This window comes from Oncorhynchus masou, chromosome 20 (assembly GCF_036934945.1).
Source record: "Oncorhynchus masou masou isolate Uvic2021 chromosome 20, UVic_Omas_1.1, whole genome shotgun sequence".
NCBI lineage: Eukaryota > Metazoa > Chordata > Actinopteri > Salmoniformes > Salmonidae > Oncorhynchus > Oncorhynchus masou.
Genome location: NC_088231.1, coordinates 29,529,652 through 29,542,151, shown reverse-complemented (window position 1 = coordinate 29,542,151; position 12,500 = coordinate 29,529,652). Strand labels below are relative to the sequence as shown.

Genomic DNA, 12,500 nt, shown 5'->3' with positions numbered 1-12,500 from the left:
TAAAGGAGAGAGAAGTAGAGCAGAGAGGGGGAAGAGAAGAGAGGTAGAGGATGGAAAGAGAGAAGAGGAGAGAGGTAGAGGATGGAGAGAGAGAAGAGGAGAGAGAGGTAGAGGATGGAGAGAGGGAGGATTAGATAGAGAAGAGGTAAAGGAGAGAGAGAAGAGGAGAGAGAGGTTGAGGATGGAGAGAGAGAAGAGGAGAGAGAGGTTGAGGATGGAGAGAGAGAAGAGGAGAGAGAGGTAGAGGATGGAGAGGGAGGATTAGATAGAGAAGAGGTAAAGGAGAGAGAGAAGAGGAGGGATGGAGGATTAGATAGAGAAGAGGTAAAGGAGAGAGAGAAGAGGAGGGATGGAGGATTAGATAGAGAATAAAGGAGAGAGAGAAGAAGAGAGAGGGAGGATTAGATAGAGAATAAAGGAGAGAGAGGGATGGAGGATTAGATAGAGAATAAAGGAGAGAGAGGTAGAGGAGGGATGGAGGATTAGATAGAGAATAAAGGAGAGAGAGAAGAGGAGAGAGAGAGGGAGGATTAGATAGAGAATAAAGGAGAGAGAGGTAGAGGATGGAGAGAGAGAAGAGGAGAGAGAGAAGAGGAGGGATGGAGGATTAGATAGAGAATAAAGGAGAGAGAGGGAGGGAGGATTAGATAGAGAATAAAGGAGAGAGAGAAGAGGAGGGATGGAGGATTAGATAGAGAATAAAGGAGAGAGAGAAGAGGAGGGAGGGAGGATTAGATAGAGAATAAAGGAGAGAGAGGTAGAGGATGGAGAGAGAGAAGAGGAGGGATGGAGGATTAGATAGAGAATAAAGGAGAGAGAAGAGGAGGGATGGAGGATTAGATAGAGAATAAAGGAGAGAGAGAAGAGGAGGGATGGAGAGAAGAGGAGAGAGAGGTAGAGGATGGAGGGATGGAGGATTAGATAGAGAATAAAGGAGAGAGAGGGATGGAGGATTAGATAGAGAATAAAGGAGAGAGAGGGATGGAGGATTAGATAGAGAATAAAGGAGAGAGAGAAGAGGAGGGATGGAGGATTAGATAGAGAATAAAGGAGAGAGATACAGCAGAGGAGGGATGGAGGATTAGATAGAGAATAAAGGAGAGAGAGAAGAGGAGGGATGGAGGATTAGATAGAGAATAAAGGAGAGAGAGAAGAGGGATGGAGGATTAGATAGAGAATAAAGGAGAGAGAGATACAGCAGAGGAGGGATGGAGGATTAGATAGAGAATAAAGGAGAGAGAGGTAGAGGATGGAGAGAGAGAGGATTAGATAGAGAATAAAGGAGAGAGAGGGATGAGGATTAGATAGAGAATAAAGGAGAGAGAGAGGGAGGATTAGATAGAGAATAGAGATAGATACAGCAGAGCCAATACCTTAACTTGTTTCCTGCGGATCTCGTTCTCCTCCAGTGGCTGTCTGACGACGATGGGCTCACGCACCTCCGAGATCACCTCCGCCACCTGGTGCACACACACACAGGTTAACACCTTCACTACACCTTCATCTACTGTGTGTGTGTGTGTGTGTAACCTACGGTCTGAATGCGTCTGTGGTCGTCAGGTATCAGGGTCAGTAGTTTCTCCGTCAGCAGAGAGACCAGAGAGGGAGGAGTCTGAGGTAGGACCAGCATCTCCTGTAACACAGCCACCACACGCTTCCTACACACACACACACACACCACACAATTACATGAACACTTTCTGCTGAAGTTAAAAGATCAGATTACTACATCATGTGATGTGGTTAGTTAATAGATCAGATTACTACATCATGTGATGTGGTTAGTTAATAGATCAGATTACTACATCATGTGATGTGGTTAGTTAATAGATCAGATTACTACATCATGTGATGTGGTTAGTTAATATGTTAATAGATCAGATTACTACATCATGTGATGTAGTTAGTTAATAGATCAGATTACTGCATCATGTGATGTGGTTAGTTAATAGATCAGATTACTACATCATGTGATGTGGTTAGTTAATAGATCAGATTACTACATCATGTGATGTGGTTAGTTAATAGATCAGATTACTACATCATGTGATGTGGTTAGTTAATAGATCAGATTACTACATCATGTGATGTGGTTAGTTAATAGATCAGATTACTACATCATGTGATGTGGTTAGTTAATAGATCAGATTACTATATCATGTGATGTGGTTAGTTAAAAGATCAGATTACTACATCATGTGATGTGGTTAGTTAATATGTTAATAGATCAGATTACTACATCATGTCAACCACTGATGGTACATTACCTCCCCCAACCATCCCCTCCACCACCTCACTCACCCATCCCCTCCTCCACCTCACTCAACCATCCCCTCCACCACCTCCCCCAACCATCCTCTACTCATCCACCTCCCCCAACCATCCTCTACTCATCCACCTCCCCCACCCATCCCCTCCTCCTCCTCTCACCCATCCACCCCCTCCTCTCTCACCCATCCACCCCCCTCCTCTCACCCATCCCCTCCACCTCTCACCCATCCCCTCCTCCTCCTCCTCTCACCCATCCCCTCCTCCTCTCACCCATCCCCTCCTCACCTTCCTCCCTCTTCATTGGTATCCAGACAGCCGGTGAGGTGGATGAGTTGTTGAGAGATGAACTCTTTAGTCATCACCAGTTCCAGCTGAGCAAAGTCTCCTTTCTGCTCTTCAGACAGCACCGGGACACACTTCACATACCTGGTATTACACAGCAATAACAGTTACCATACCTGGTATTACACAGCAATAACAGTTACCATACCTGGTATTACACAGTATAGTTATAACACTTCACATACCTGGTATTACACAGCAATAACAGTTACCATACCTGGTATTACACAGCAATAACAGTTACCATACCTGGTATTACACAGTATAGTTATAACACTTCATATACCTGGTATTACACAGTATAGTTATAACACTTCATATACCTGGTATTACACAGTATAGTTATAACACTTCATATACCTGGTATTACACGTTATAACACTTCATATACCTGGTATTACACAGTATAGTTATAACACTTCATATACCTGGTATTACGCATGTTATAACACTTCATATACCTGGTATTACACAGTATAGTTATAACACTTCATATACCTGGTATTACACATGTTATAACACTTCATATACCTGGTATTACACAGTATAGTTATAACACTTCATATACCTGGTATTACACAGTATAGTTATAACACTTCACATACCTGGTATTACACAGTATAGTTATAACACTTCACATACCTGGTATTACACAGTATAGTTATAACACTTCATATACCTGGTATTACACAGTATAGTTATAACACGTCATATACCTGGTATTACACAGTATAGTTATAACACTTCATATACCTGGTATTACACATGTTATAACACTTCATATACCTGGTATTACACAGTATAGTTATAACACTTCATATACCTGGTATTACACAGTATAGTTATAACACTTCATATACCTGGTATTACACGTTATAACACTTCACATACCTGGTATTACACAGTATAGTTATAACACTTCATATACCTGGTATTACACGTTATAACACTTCACATACCTGGTATTACACAGCAATAACAGTTACCATACCTGGTATTACACAGCAATAACAGTTACCATACCTGGTATTACACAGCAATAACAGTTACCATACTTGGTATTACACAGCAATAACAGTTACCATACCAGGTATTACACAGTATAGTTATAACACTTCACATACCTGGTATTACACAGTAATAACAGTTACCATACTTGGTATTACACAGCAATAACAGTTACCATACCTGGTATTACACAGCAATAACAGTTACCATACCAGGTATTACACAGCAATAACAGTTACCATACCTGGTATTACACAGCAATAACAGTTACCATACCTGGTATTACACAGCAATAACAGTTACCATACCTGGTATTACACAGCAATAACAGTTACCATACCTGGTATTACACAGTCATGGTTATAACACTTCACATACCTGGTATTACACAGTATAGTTATAACACTTCACATACCTGGTATTAAACATTATAACACTTCACAAACCTGGTATTACACATGTTATAACACTTCATATACCTGGTATTACACAGTATAGTTATAACACTTCATATACCTGGTATTACACAGTATAGTTATAACACTTCATATACCTGGTATTACACAGTATAGTTATAACACTTCACATACCTGGTATTACACAGTATAGTTATAACACTTCACATACCTGGTATTACACAGTATAGTTATAACACTTCACATACCTGGTATTAAACATTATAACACTTCACAAACCTGGTATTACACATGTTATAACACTTCATATACCTGGTATTACACATGTTATAACACTTAATATACCTGGTATTACACATGTTATAACACTTCATATACCTGGTATTACACAGTATTAATAGTGATCACTTCACACTGTGTCATGCCATGAAAAATCCATAAAGAGTTGGCAAGAGAGCACAAACTGACTGGCACCCAGGCTACCTTGACATTTCTACATGTCTCACACACACACACACACACTTCATGACCAAAAGGTATGTGGACAACTGCTCATCCAACATCTCATTCCAAAAGGGAACTGATGTTGGGGGCGGCAGTGTAGCCAAGTGGTTAGAGCGTTGGACTAGTAACCGGAAGGTTACGAGTTCAAACCACCGAGCTGACAAGGTACAAATCTGTCGTTCTGCCCCTGAACAGGCAGTTAACCCACTGTTCCTAGGCCGTCATTGAAAATAAGAATTTGTTCTTAACTGACTTGCCTGAAGGTAAAATAAAATTAGGCCTGGCCCTGCAGTAGGCTTTACAATTCATCCCAAAGGTGTTCGATTGGATTGAGGTCAGGACTCTGTGCAGTTAAGTTCTTCCACACCGATGTCTACAAACCATGTCTGTATGGACCTCGCTTTGTGCTCGGGGGCATTGTCTTGCTGAAACAGGAAACTGTTGCCACCAAGTTGGAAGCACAGAATCATCTAGAATGTCATTGTATGCTGAAGCGTTAAGAATTCCCTTCACTGGAACTGAGGGGCCTGAGCCATAAAAAAACAGCCCCAGACCATTATTCCTCCTCCACCAAACTTTACAGTTGGCACTACGCATTCGGGGCAGGTAGCGTTTCCCTGGCATCCACCAAACCCAGATTCATTTGTCTGACTGCCAGATGGTGAAGCGTGATTCATCACTCCAGAGAACACGTTTCCACTGCTCCAGAGTCCAATGGCGCTTGGCATTGCGTATGGTGATCTTATGCTTGTGTGCGGCTGCACGGCCCAGGAAACTCATTTCGTGAAGCTCCCGACGAACAGCTCTTGTGCCGACGTTGCTACCAGAGGCTGTTTGGAACTCGGTAGTGTTGGAAACGAGGACAGACAATTGTTACACGCTTCAACGCGGAGTGTTCCCGTTCTGTGAGCTTGTGCGGTCTACCACTTCGCGGCTGAGCCATTGTTGCTCCTAGACGTCTCCACTTCACGGTAACAGCCCTTACAGTTGACCGGGGGCAGCTCTAGCAGGGCAGAAATCTGACCAACTGACTTGTTGGAAAAAGTGGCATCCTATGACAGTGTCCCATTGAAAGTCACTGAGCTCTTCAGTCAGGCCATTCTACTGCCAGTGTTTGTCTATGGAGATTGCATGGCTGTGTGTTTTTTTATACACCTGTCAGCAACTGGTGTGGCTGAAAAATAATCCACTAATTTGAAGGGGTGTCCGCATACAACATAGTTAAATATCAGTTATACATGGTGTACAAAATATACATCAATATTCATATACCAGTTATAACACGTTAATGTAGGTATACATCAGTTATAACATGTTTACACTACTACACTGCCTTCATGTACCAGTTATAACATGTTAACACTACTACAATGCCTTCATATACCAGTTACAACATGTTAACACTACACTGCCTTCATATACCAGTTATAACATGTTAATGTAGGTATACATCAGTTATAACATGTTAATGTAGGTATACACCAGTTATAACATGTTAATGTAGGTATATACCAGTTATAACATGTTAATGTAGGTATACACCAGTTATAACATGTTAATGTAGCTATACATCAGTTATAACATGTTAACACCACTACACTGCCTTCATATTCCAGTTATAACATGTTAACACCACTACACTGCCTTCATATTCCAGTTATAACATGTTAATGTAGGCATACACCAGTTATAACATGTTAATGTAGGCATACACCAGTTATAACATGTTAATGTAGGTATACACCAGTTATAACATGTTAATGTAGGTATACACCAGTTATAACATGTTAATGTAGGTATACACCAGTTATAACATGTTAATGTAGGTATACACCAGTTATAACATGTTAATGTAGGTATACACCAGTTATAACATGTTAATGTAGGTATACACCAGTTATAACATGTTAATGTAGGTATACACCAGTTATAACATGTTAATGTAGGTATACACCAGTTATAACATGTTAATGTAGGTATACATCAGTTATAACATGTTAATGTAGGCATATACCAGTTATAACATGTTAATGTAGCTATACACCAGTTATAACATGTTAATGTAGCTATACATCAGTTATAACATGTTAACACCACTACACTGCCTTCATATTCCAGTTATAACATGTTAATGTAGGCATACATCAGTTATAACATGTTAATGTAGGTATACACCAGTTATAACATGTTAATGTAGGTATACACCAGTTATAACATGTTAATGTAGGTATACACCAGTTATAACATGTTAATGTAGGTATACACCAGTTATAACATGTTAATGTAGGTATACACCAGTTATAACATGTTAATGTAGGTATACACCAGTTATAACATGTTAATGTAGGTACACACCAGTTATAACGTGTTAATGTAGGTACACATCAGTTATAACGTGTTAATGTAGGTACACATCAGTTATAACATGTTAATGTAGGTACACATCAGTTATAACATGTTAATGTAGGTATACACCAGTTATAACATGTTAATGTAGGTATACATCAGTTATAACATGTTAACACTACTACACTGCCTTCATATACCTGTTATAACATGTTAACACTACACTGTCTTCATATACCTGTTATAACATGTTAACACTACACTGCCTTCATATACCAGTTATAACATGTTAACACTACACTGTCTTCATATACCTGTTATAACATGTTAACACTACACTGCCTTCATATATCAGTTATAACAAGTTAATGTAGGTATACATCAGTTATAACATGTTAATGTAGGTATACATCAGTTATAACATGTTAATGTAGGTATAAATCAGTTATAACATGTTAACACCACTACACTGCCTTCATATACCAGTTATAACATGTTAACACTACACTGTCTTCATATACCTGTTATAACATATTCACACTACACTGCCTTCATATACCAGTTATAACATGTTAATGTAGGTATATATCAGTTATAACATGTTAACACTACACTGCCTTCATATACCTGTTATAACATATTCACACTACACTGCCTTCATATACCTGTTAAAACATGTTAACACTACTACACTGCCTTCATATACCAGTTATAACATGTTAACACTACACTACTACACTGTCTGGACACACCTAGTAGCAATGTTTCTCTGGTTGGCAGACAGCACTGGCAGGCCCTTCACATATCTAGAGAGAACAGACGGGAGACAAAGGACTGTATTCACAAAGAGGCTCAGAGGAGGAGTGCTGATCCGGTCCATATCACTAGAATCTAACAGGCCAAACTGATCCTAGATCAGAACTCCTACACTGAGACAGGGGACACAACGGCCTGTCAGAGTACTGATCTGGTCCAAACTGATCCTAGATCAGAACTGCTACACTGAGACAGGGGACACAACGGCCTGTCAGAGTACTGATCTGGTCCAAACTGATCCTAGATCAGAACTGCTACACTGAGACAGGGGACACAACGGCCTGTCAGAGTACTGATCTGGTCCAAACTGATCCTAGATCAGAACTCCTACACTGAGACAGGGGACACAACGGCCTGTCAGAGTACTGTTCTGGTCCAAACTGATCCTAGATCAGAACTCCTACACTGAGACAGGGGACACAACGGCCTTGTCAGAGTACTGATCCGGTCCAAACTGATCCTAGATCAGAACTCCTACACTGAGACAGGGGACACAACGGCCTGTCAGAGTACTGATCCGGTCCAAACTGATCCTAGATCAGAACTCCTACACTGAGACAGGGGACACAACGGCCTTGTCAGAGTACTGATCCGGTCCAAACTGATCCTAGATCAGAACTCCTACACTGAGACAGGGGACACAACGGCCTGTCAGAGTACTGTTCCGGTCCAAACTGATCCTAGATCAGAACTCCTACACTGAGACAGGGGACACAACGGCCTGTCAGAGTACTGATCCGGTCCAAACTGATCCTAGATCAGAACTCCTACACTGAGACAGGGGACACAACGGCCTGTCAGAGTACTGATCCGGTCCAAACTGATCCTAGATCAGAACTCCTACACTGAGACAGGGGACACAACGGCCTGTCAGAGTACTGATCTGGTCCAAACTGATCCTAGATCAGAACTCCTACACTGAGACAGGGGACACAACGGCCTGTCAGAGTACTGTTCCGGTCCAAACTGATCCTAGATCAGAACTCCTACACTGAGACAGGGGACACAACGGCCTGTCAGAGTACTGATCCGGTCCAAACTGATCCTAGATCAGAACTGCTACACAGACAGGGGACACAACGGCCTGTCAGAGTACTGATCCGGTCCAAACTGATCCTAGATCAGAACTCCTACACTGAGACAGGGAACACAACGGCCTTGTCAGAGTACTGATCCGGTCCAAACTGATCCTAGATCAGAACTCCTACACTGAGACAGGGGACACAACGGCCTGTCAGAGTACTGATCCGGTCCAAACTGATCCTAGATCAGAACTGCTACACTGAGACAGGGGACACAACGGCCTGTCCAGAGTACTGTTCCGGTCCAAACTGATCCTACTCGGAGCCTCTTTGTGACCACAGCTACAGCGGAGGGTTGAAACATTCAACACGGGAACCATCTTCACTTTTCTCAGAGCTAGTTTGTGTTCTGCTAGTTACGGACTTCAGACATCTCCCATCAGTCGGTTACAACTGACCCCAACATCTCTACAGTCTACCAACACGCTTCCTGTCTAGATATCACGAGGACTCGCCTTAACATACTGGTCCTGTAGACTGACGACAGACTCGAGTCAGTGTTTCCCCAAACCTCTCCTCCAATACCCCCAAGCCTGTCCAAGGATTTGATGTATTCCACAACTACCAACACTGAGGTACCCTGGGAAAGGGTTGGGGGGGGGTACTGGCTAGAGGTACAGATAGGAGAGGCTAGGGGGAGTTGAGTCAGTGGTCTTAACCAACACTGAGGTACCCTGGGAAAGGGTTGGGGGGGGGAGTTACTGGCTAGAGGTACATACAGGAGAGGCTAGGGGGAGTTGAGTCAGTGGTCCTAACCAACACTGAGGTACCCTGGGAAAGGGTTGGGGGGGGAGTTACTGGCTAGAGGTACATACAGGAGAGGTTAGGGGGAGTTGAGTCAGTGGTCCTAACCAACACTGAGGTACCCTGGGAAAGGGTTGGGGCGGGGGGGGGTACTGGCTAGGGGTACATACAGGAGAGGCTAGGGGGAGTTGAGTCAGTGGTCTTAACCAACACTGAGGTACTCTGGGAAAGGGTTTGGGGGGGGGGGTACTGGCTAGAGGTACATACAGGAGAGGCTAGGGGGAGTTGAGTCAGTGGTCTTAACCAACACTGAGGTACCCTGGGAAAGGGTTGGGGGGGGGGGGGGTACTGGCTAGGGGTACATACAGGAGAGGCTAGGGGGAGTTGAGTCAGTGGTCTTAACCAACACTGAGGTACCCTGGGAAAGGGTTGGGGCGGGGGGGTACTGGCTAGAGGTACAGATAGGAGAGGCTAGGGGGAGTTGAGTCAGTGGTCTTAACCAACACTGAGGTACCCTGGGAAAGGGTTGGGGGGGGGTTACTGGCTAGAGGTACATACAGGAGAGGCTAGGGGGAGTTGAGTCAGTGGTCTTAACCAACACTGAGGTACCCTGGGAAAGGGTTGGGGGGGGGGGTACTGGCTAGAGGTACAGATAGGAGAGGCTAGGGGGAGTTGAGTCAGTGGTCCTAACCAACACTGAGGTACCCTGGGAAAGGGTTGGGGCGGGGGGGGTACTGGCTAGAGGTACATACAGGAGAGGCTAGGGGGAGTTGAGTCAGTGGTCTTAACCAACACTGAGGTACCCTGGGAAAGGGTTGGGGGGGGAGTTACTGGCTAGAGGTACATACAGGAGAGGCTAGGGGGAGTTGAGTCAGTGGTCTTAACCAACACTGAGGTACCCTGGGAAAGGGTTGGGGCGGGGGGGTACTGGCTAGAGGTACATACAGGAGAGGCTAGGGGGAGTTGAGTCAGTGGTCTTAACCAACACTGAGGTACCCTGGGAAAGGGTTGGGGGGGGGTACTGGCTAGAGGTACATGCAGGAGAGGCTAGGGGGAGTTGTGATGTAGTCAGGGTGATGTATGGGGTGGTCTTACCCGTAGTCAGGGGGGTGTAGTGGTGGTCTTACCCGTAGTCAGGGTGATGTAGTGGTGGTCTTACCCGCAGTCAGGGTGATGTAGTGGTGGTCTTACCCGCAGTCAGGGTGATGTAGTGGTGGTCTTACCCGCAGTCAGGGTGATGTAGTGGTGGTCTTACCCGTAGTCAGGGGGGTGTAGCGGTGGTCTTACCCGTAGTCAGGGTGATGTAGTGGTGGTCTTACCCGTAGTCAGGGAGATGTAGTGGTGGTCTTACCCGTAGTCAGGGGGATGTATGGTATGTAGTGGTGGTCTTACCCGTAGTCAGGGTGATGTAGTGGTGGTCTTACCCGTAGTCAGGGTGATGTAGCGGTGGTCTTACCCGTAGTCAGGGGGGTGTAGCGGTGGTCTTACCCGTAGTCAGGGTGATGTAGTGGTGGTCTTACCCGTAGTCAGGGGGATGTATGGTATGTAGTGGTGGTCTTACCCGTAGTCAGGGTGATGTATGGTATGTAGTGGTGGTCTTACCCGTAGTCAGGGTGATGTAGTGGTGGTCTTACCCGTAGTCAGGGTGATGTAGTGGTGGTCTTACCCGTAGTCAGGGTGATGTAGTGGTGGTCTTACCCGTAGTCAGGGGGGTGTAGTGGTAGTCTTACCCGTAGTCAGGGGGGTGTAGTGGTAGTCTTACCCGTAGAGGTACTCAGCGAAGGTAGCAGCCTCGGGCAGCAGCTTCTCCAACATCTCCTCTCCTTCATCCCCTTTCGTCTTAACAAACTCACACAGAGCTCTCCAGTACAACACGCTCTCACAGGACAGAGACCCAGCCGGGACCAGCATCCTACAGAGAGACACAGTCAGTGTGTGAGAGAGTCAGCCAGCCAGCCGGTCAGACAGCCAGCCAGCCGGTCAGACAGCCAGTGTGTGTGTGTGTACCTGTCGTCCAGCTGAAGGCGGTGGTGGAGCAGCTGGTCCTGAGGTGTGTGTGTGAACAGAGCGGTCAGTGTGTCCAGGGCGGTCTGAGAGCAGTTCTCTACATCCAGTTTGTGTAACAGCTCCAACACATCACCCTGGAGAAGATTCAGCCAGGCTGGGAGGAGCCGGACCTGCACCACCTCCCTCACCGATTCTACAACACAGACAGAGTTACAGACACACGCCGGAAAATGTATAGCGTGGGGGGGGGTTAACTGGCTGGGCCACTCAAGGACATTCGGAGACTTGCCCCGAAGCTTCTCCTGCGTTGTCTTGGCTGTGTGCTTAGGGTCCTGTTGGAAGGTGAACCTTCGCCCTAGTCTGAGGTCCTGAGCGCTTCTGTTCATCCCTCCCTCAATCCTGACTAGTCTCCCAGTTCCCTACCTCTGAAAAACAACCCCACAGCACAATGCTGCCACCACCATGCTTCACCGTAGGGATGGTGCCAGGTTTTCTCCAGACTTGACGCTTGGCATTCAGGTCAAAGAGTTCAGTCTTGGTTTCATCAGACCAGAGAATCTTGTTTCTCATGGGCTGAGAGTCCTTTGGGTGTCTTTTGGCAAACTCCAAGCAGGCTGTCATGTGCCTTCTACTGAGGAGTGGCTTCCGTCTGGCCACTCTACCATAAAGGCCTGGATTGCTGCAGAGATGGTTGTCCTTCTGGAAGATTCTCCCATCTCTACAGAGGAACTCTAGAGCGCTGTCAGAGTGACCATCGGGTTCACCTCCCTGACCAAGGCCTTCTCCCACGATTGCTCAGTTTGGCCGGGCGGCCAGCTCTAGGAAGAGTCTTGGTGGTTCCAAACGTCTTCCATTTCAGAATGCTGGAGGCCACAGTGTTCTTGGGGACCTTCAACGCTACAGAAATGTTTTGGTACACTTCCCCAGATCTGTGCCTCGACACAATCCTGTCTCGGAGCTCTAT

At 45.1% G+C, this 12,500-nt stretch overlaps 1 protein-coding gene across 5 annotated transcripts in view; it reads right to left on the bottom strand.

Annotated features, from left to right (window-relative positions):
- The window catches only part of LOC135507233 (condensin complex subunit 3-like), a 53,981-nt gene that overhangs the window by 32,131 nt on the left and 9,350 nt on the right, over positions 1–12,500 (bottom strand). For 3 of the 5 annotated variants that reach the window (XM_064926829.1, XM_064926827.1, XM_064926828.1), the window contains 5 exons: positions 11,537–11,729; positions 11,292–11,441; positions 2,557–2,697; positions 1,535–1,658; positions 1,374–1,460 (listed from right to left, as the gene is read on the bottom strand). In XM_064926829.1, the coding sequence (XP_064782901.1) occupies positions 1,374–1,460; positions 1,535–1,658; positions 2,557–2,697; positions 11,292–11,441; positions 11,537–11,729 (695 nt within the window). Of the gene's footprint in view, positions 1–1,373; positions 1,461–1,534; positions 1,659–2,556; positions 2,698–7,639; positions 7,694–11,291; positions 11,442–11,536; positions 11,730–12,500 lie in introns of all 5 variants that reach the window. The other 2 variants (XM_064926825.1, XM_064926826.1) reach the window with 1 other exon arrangement.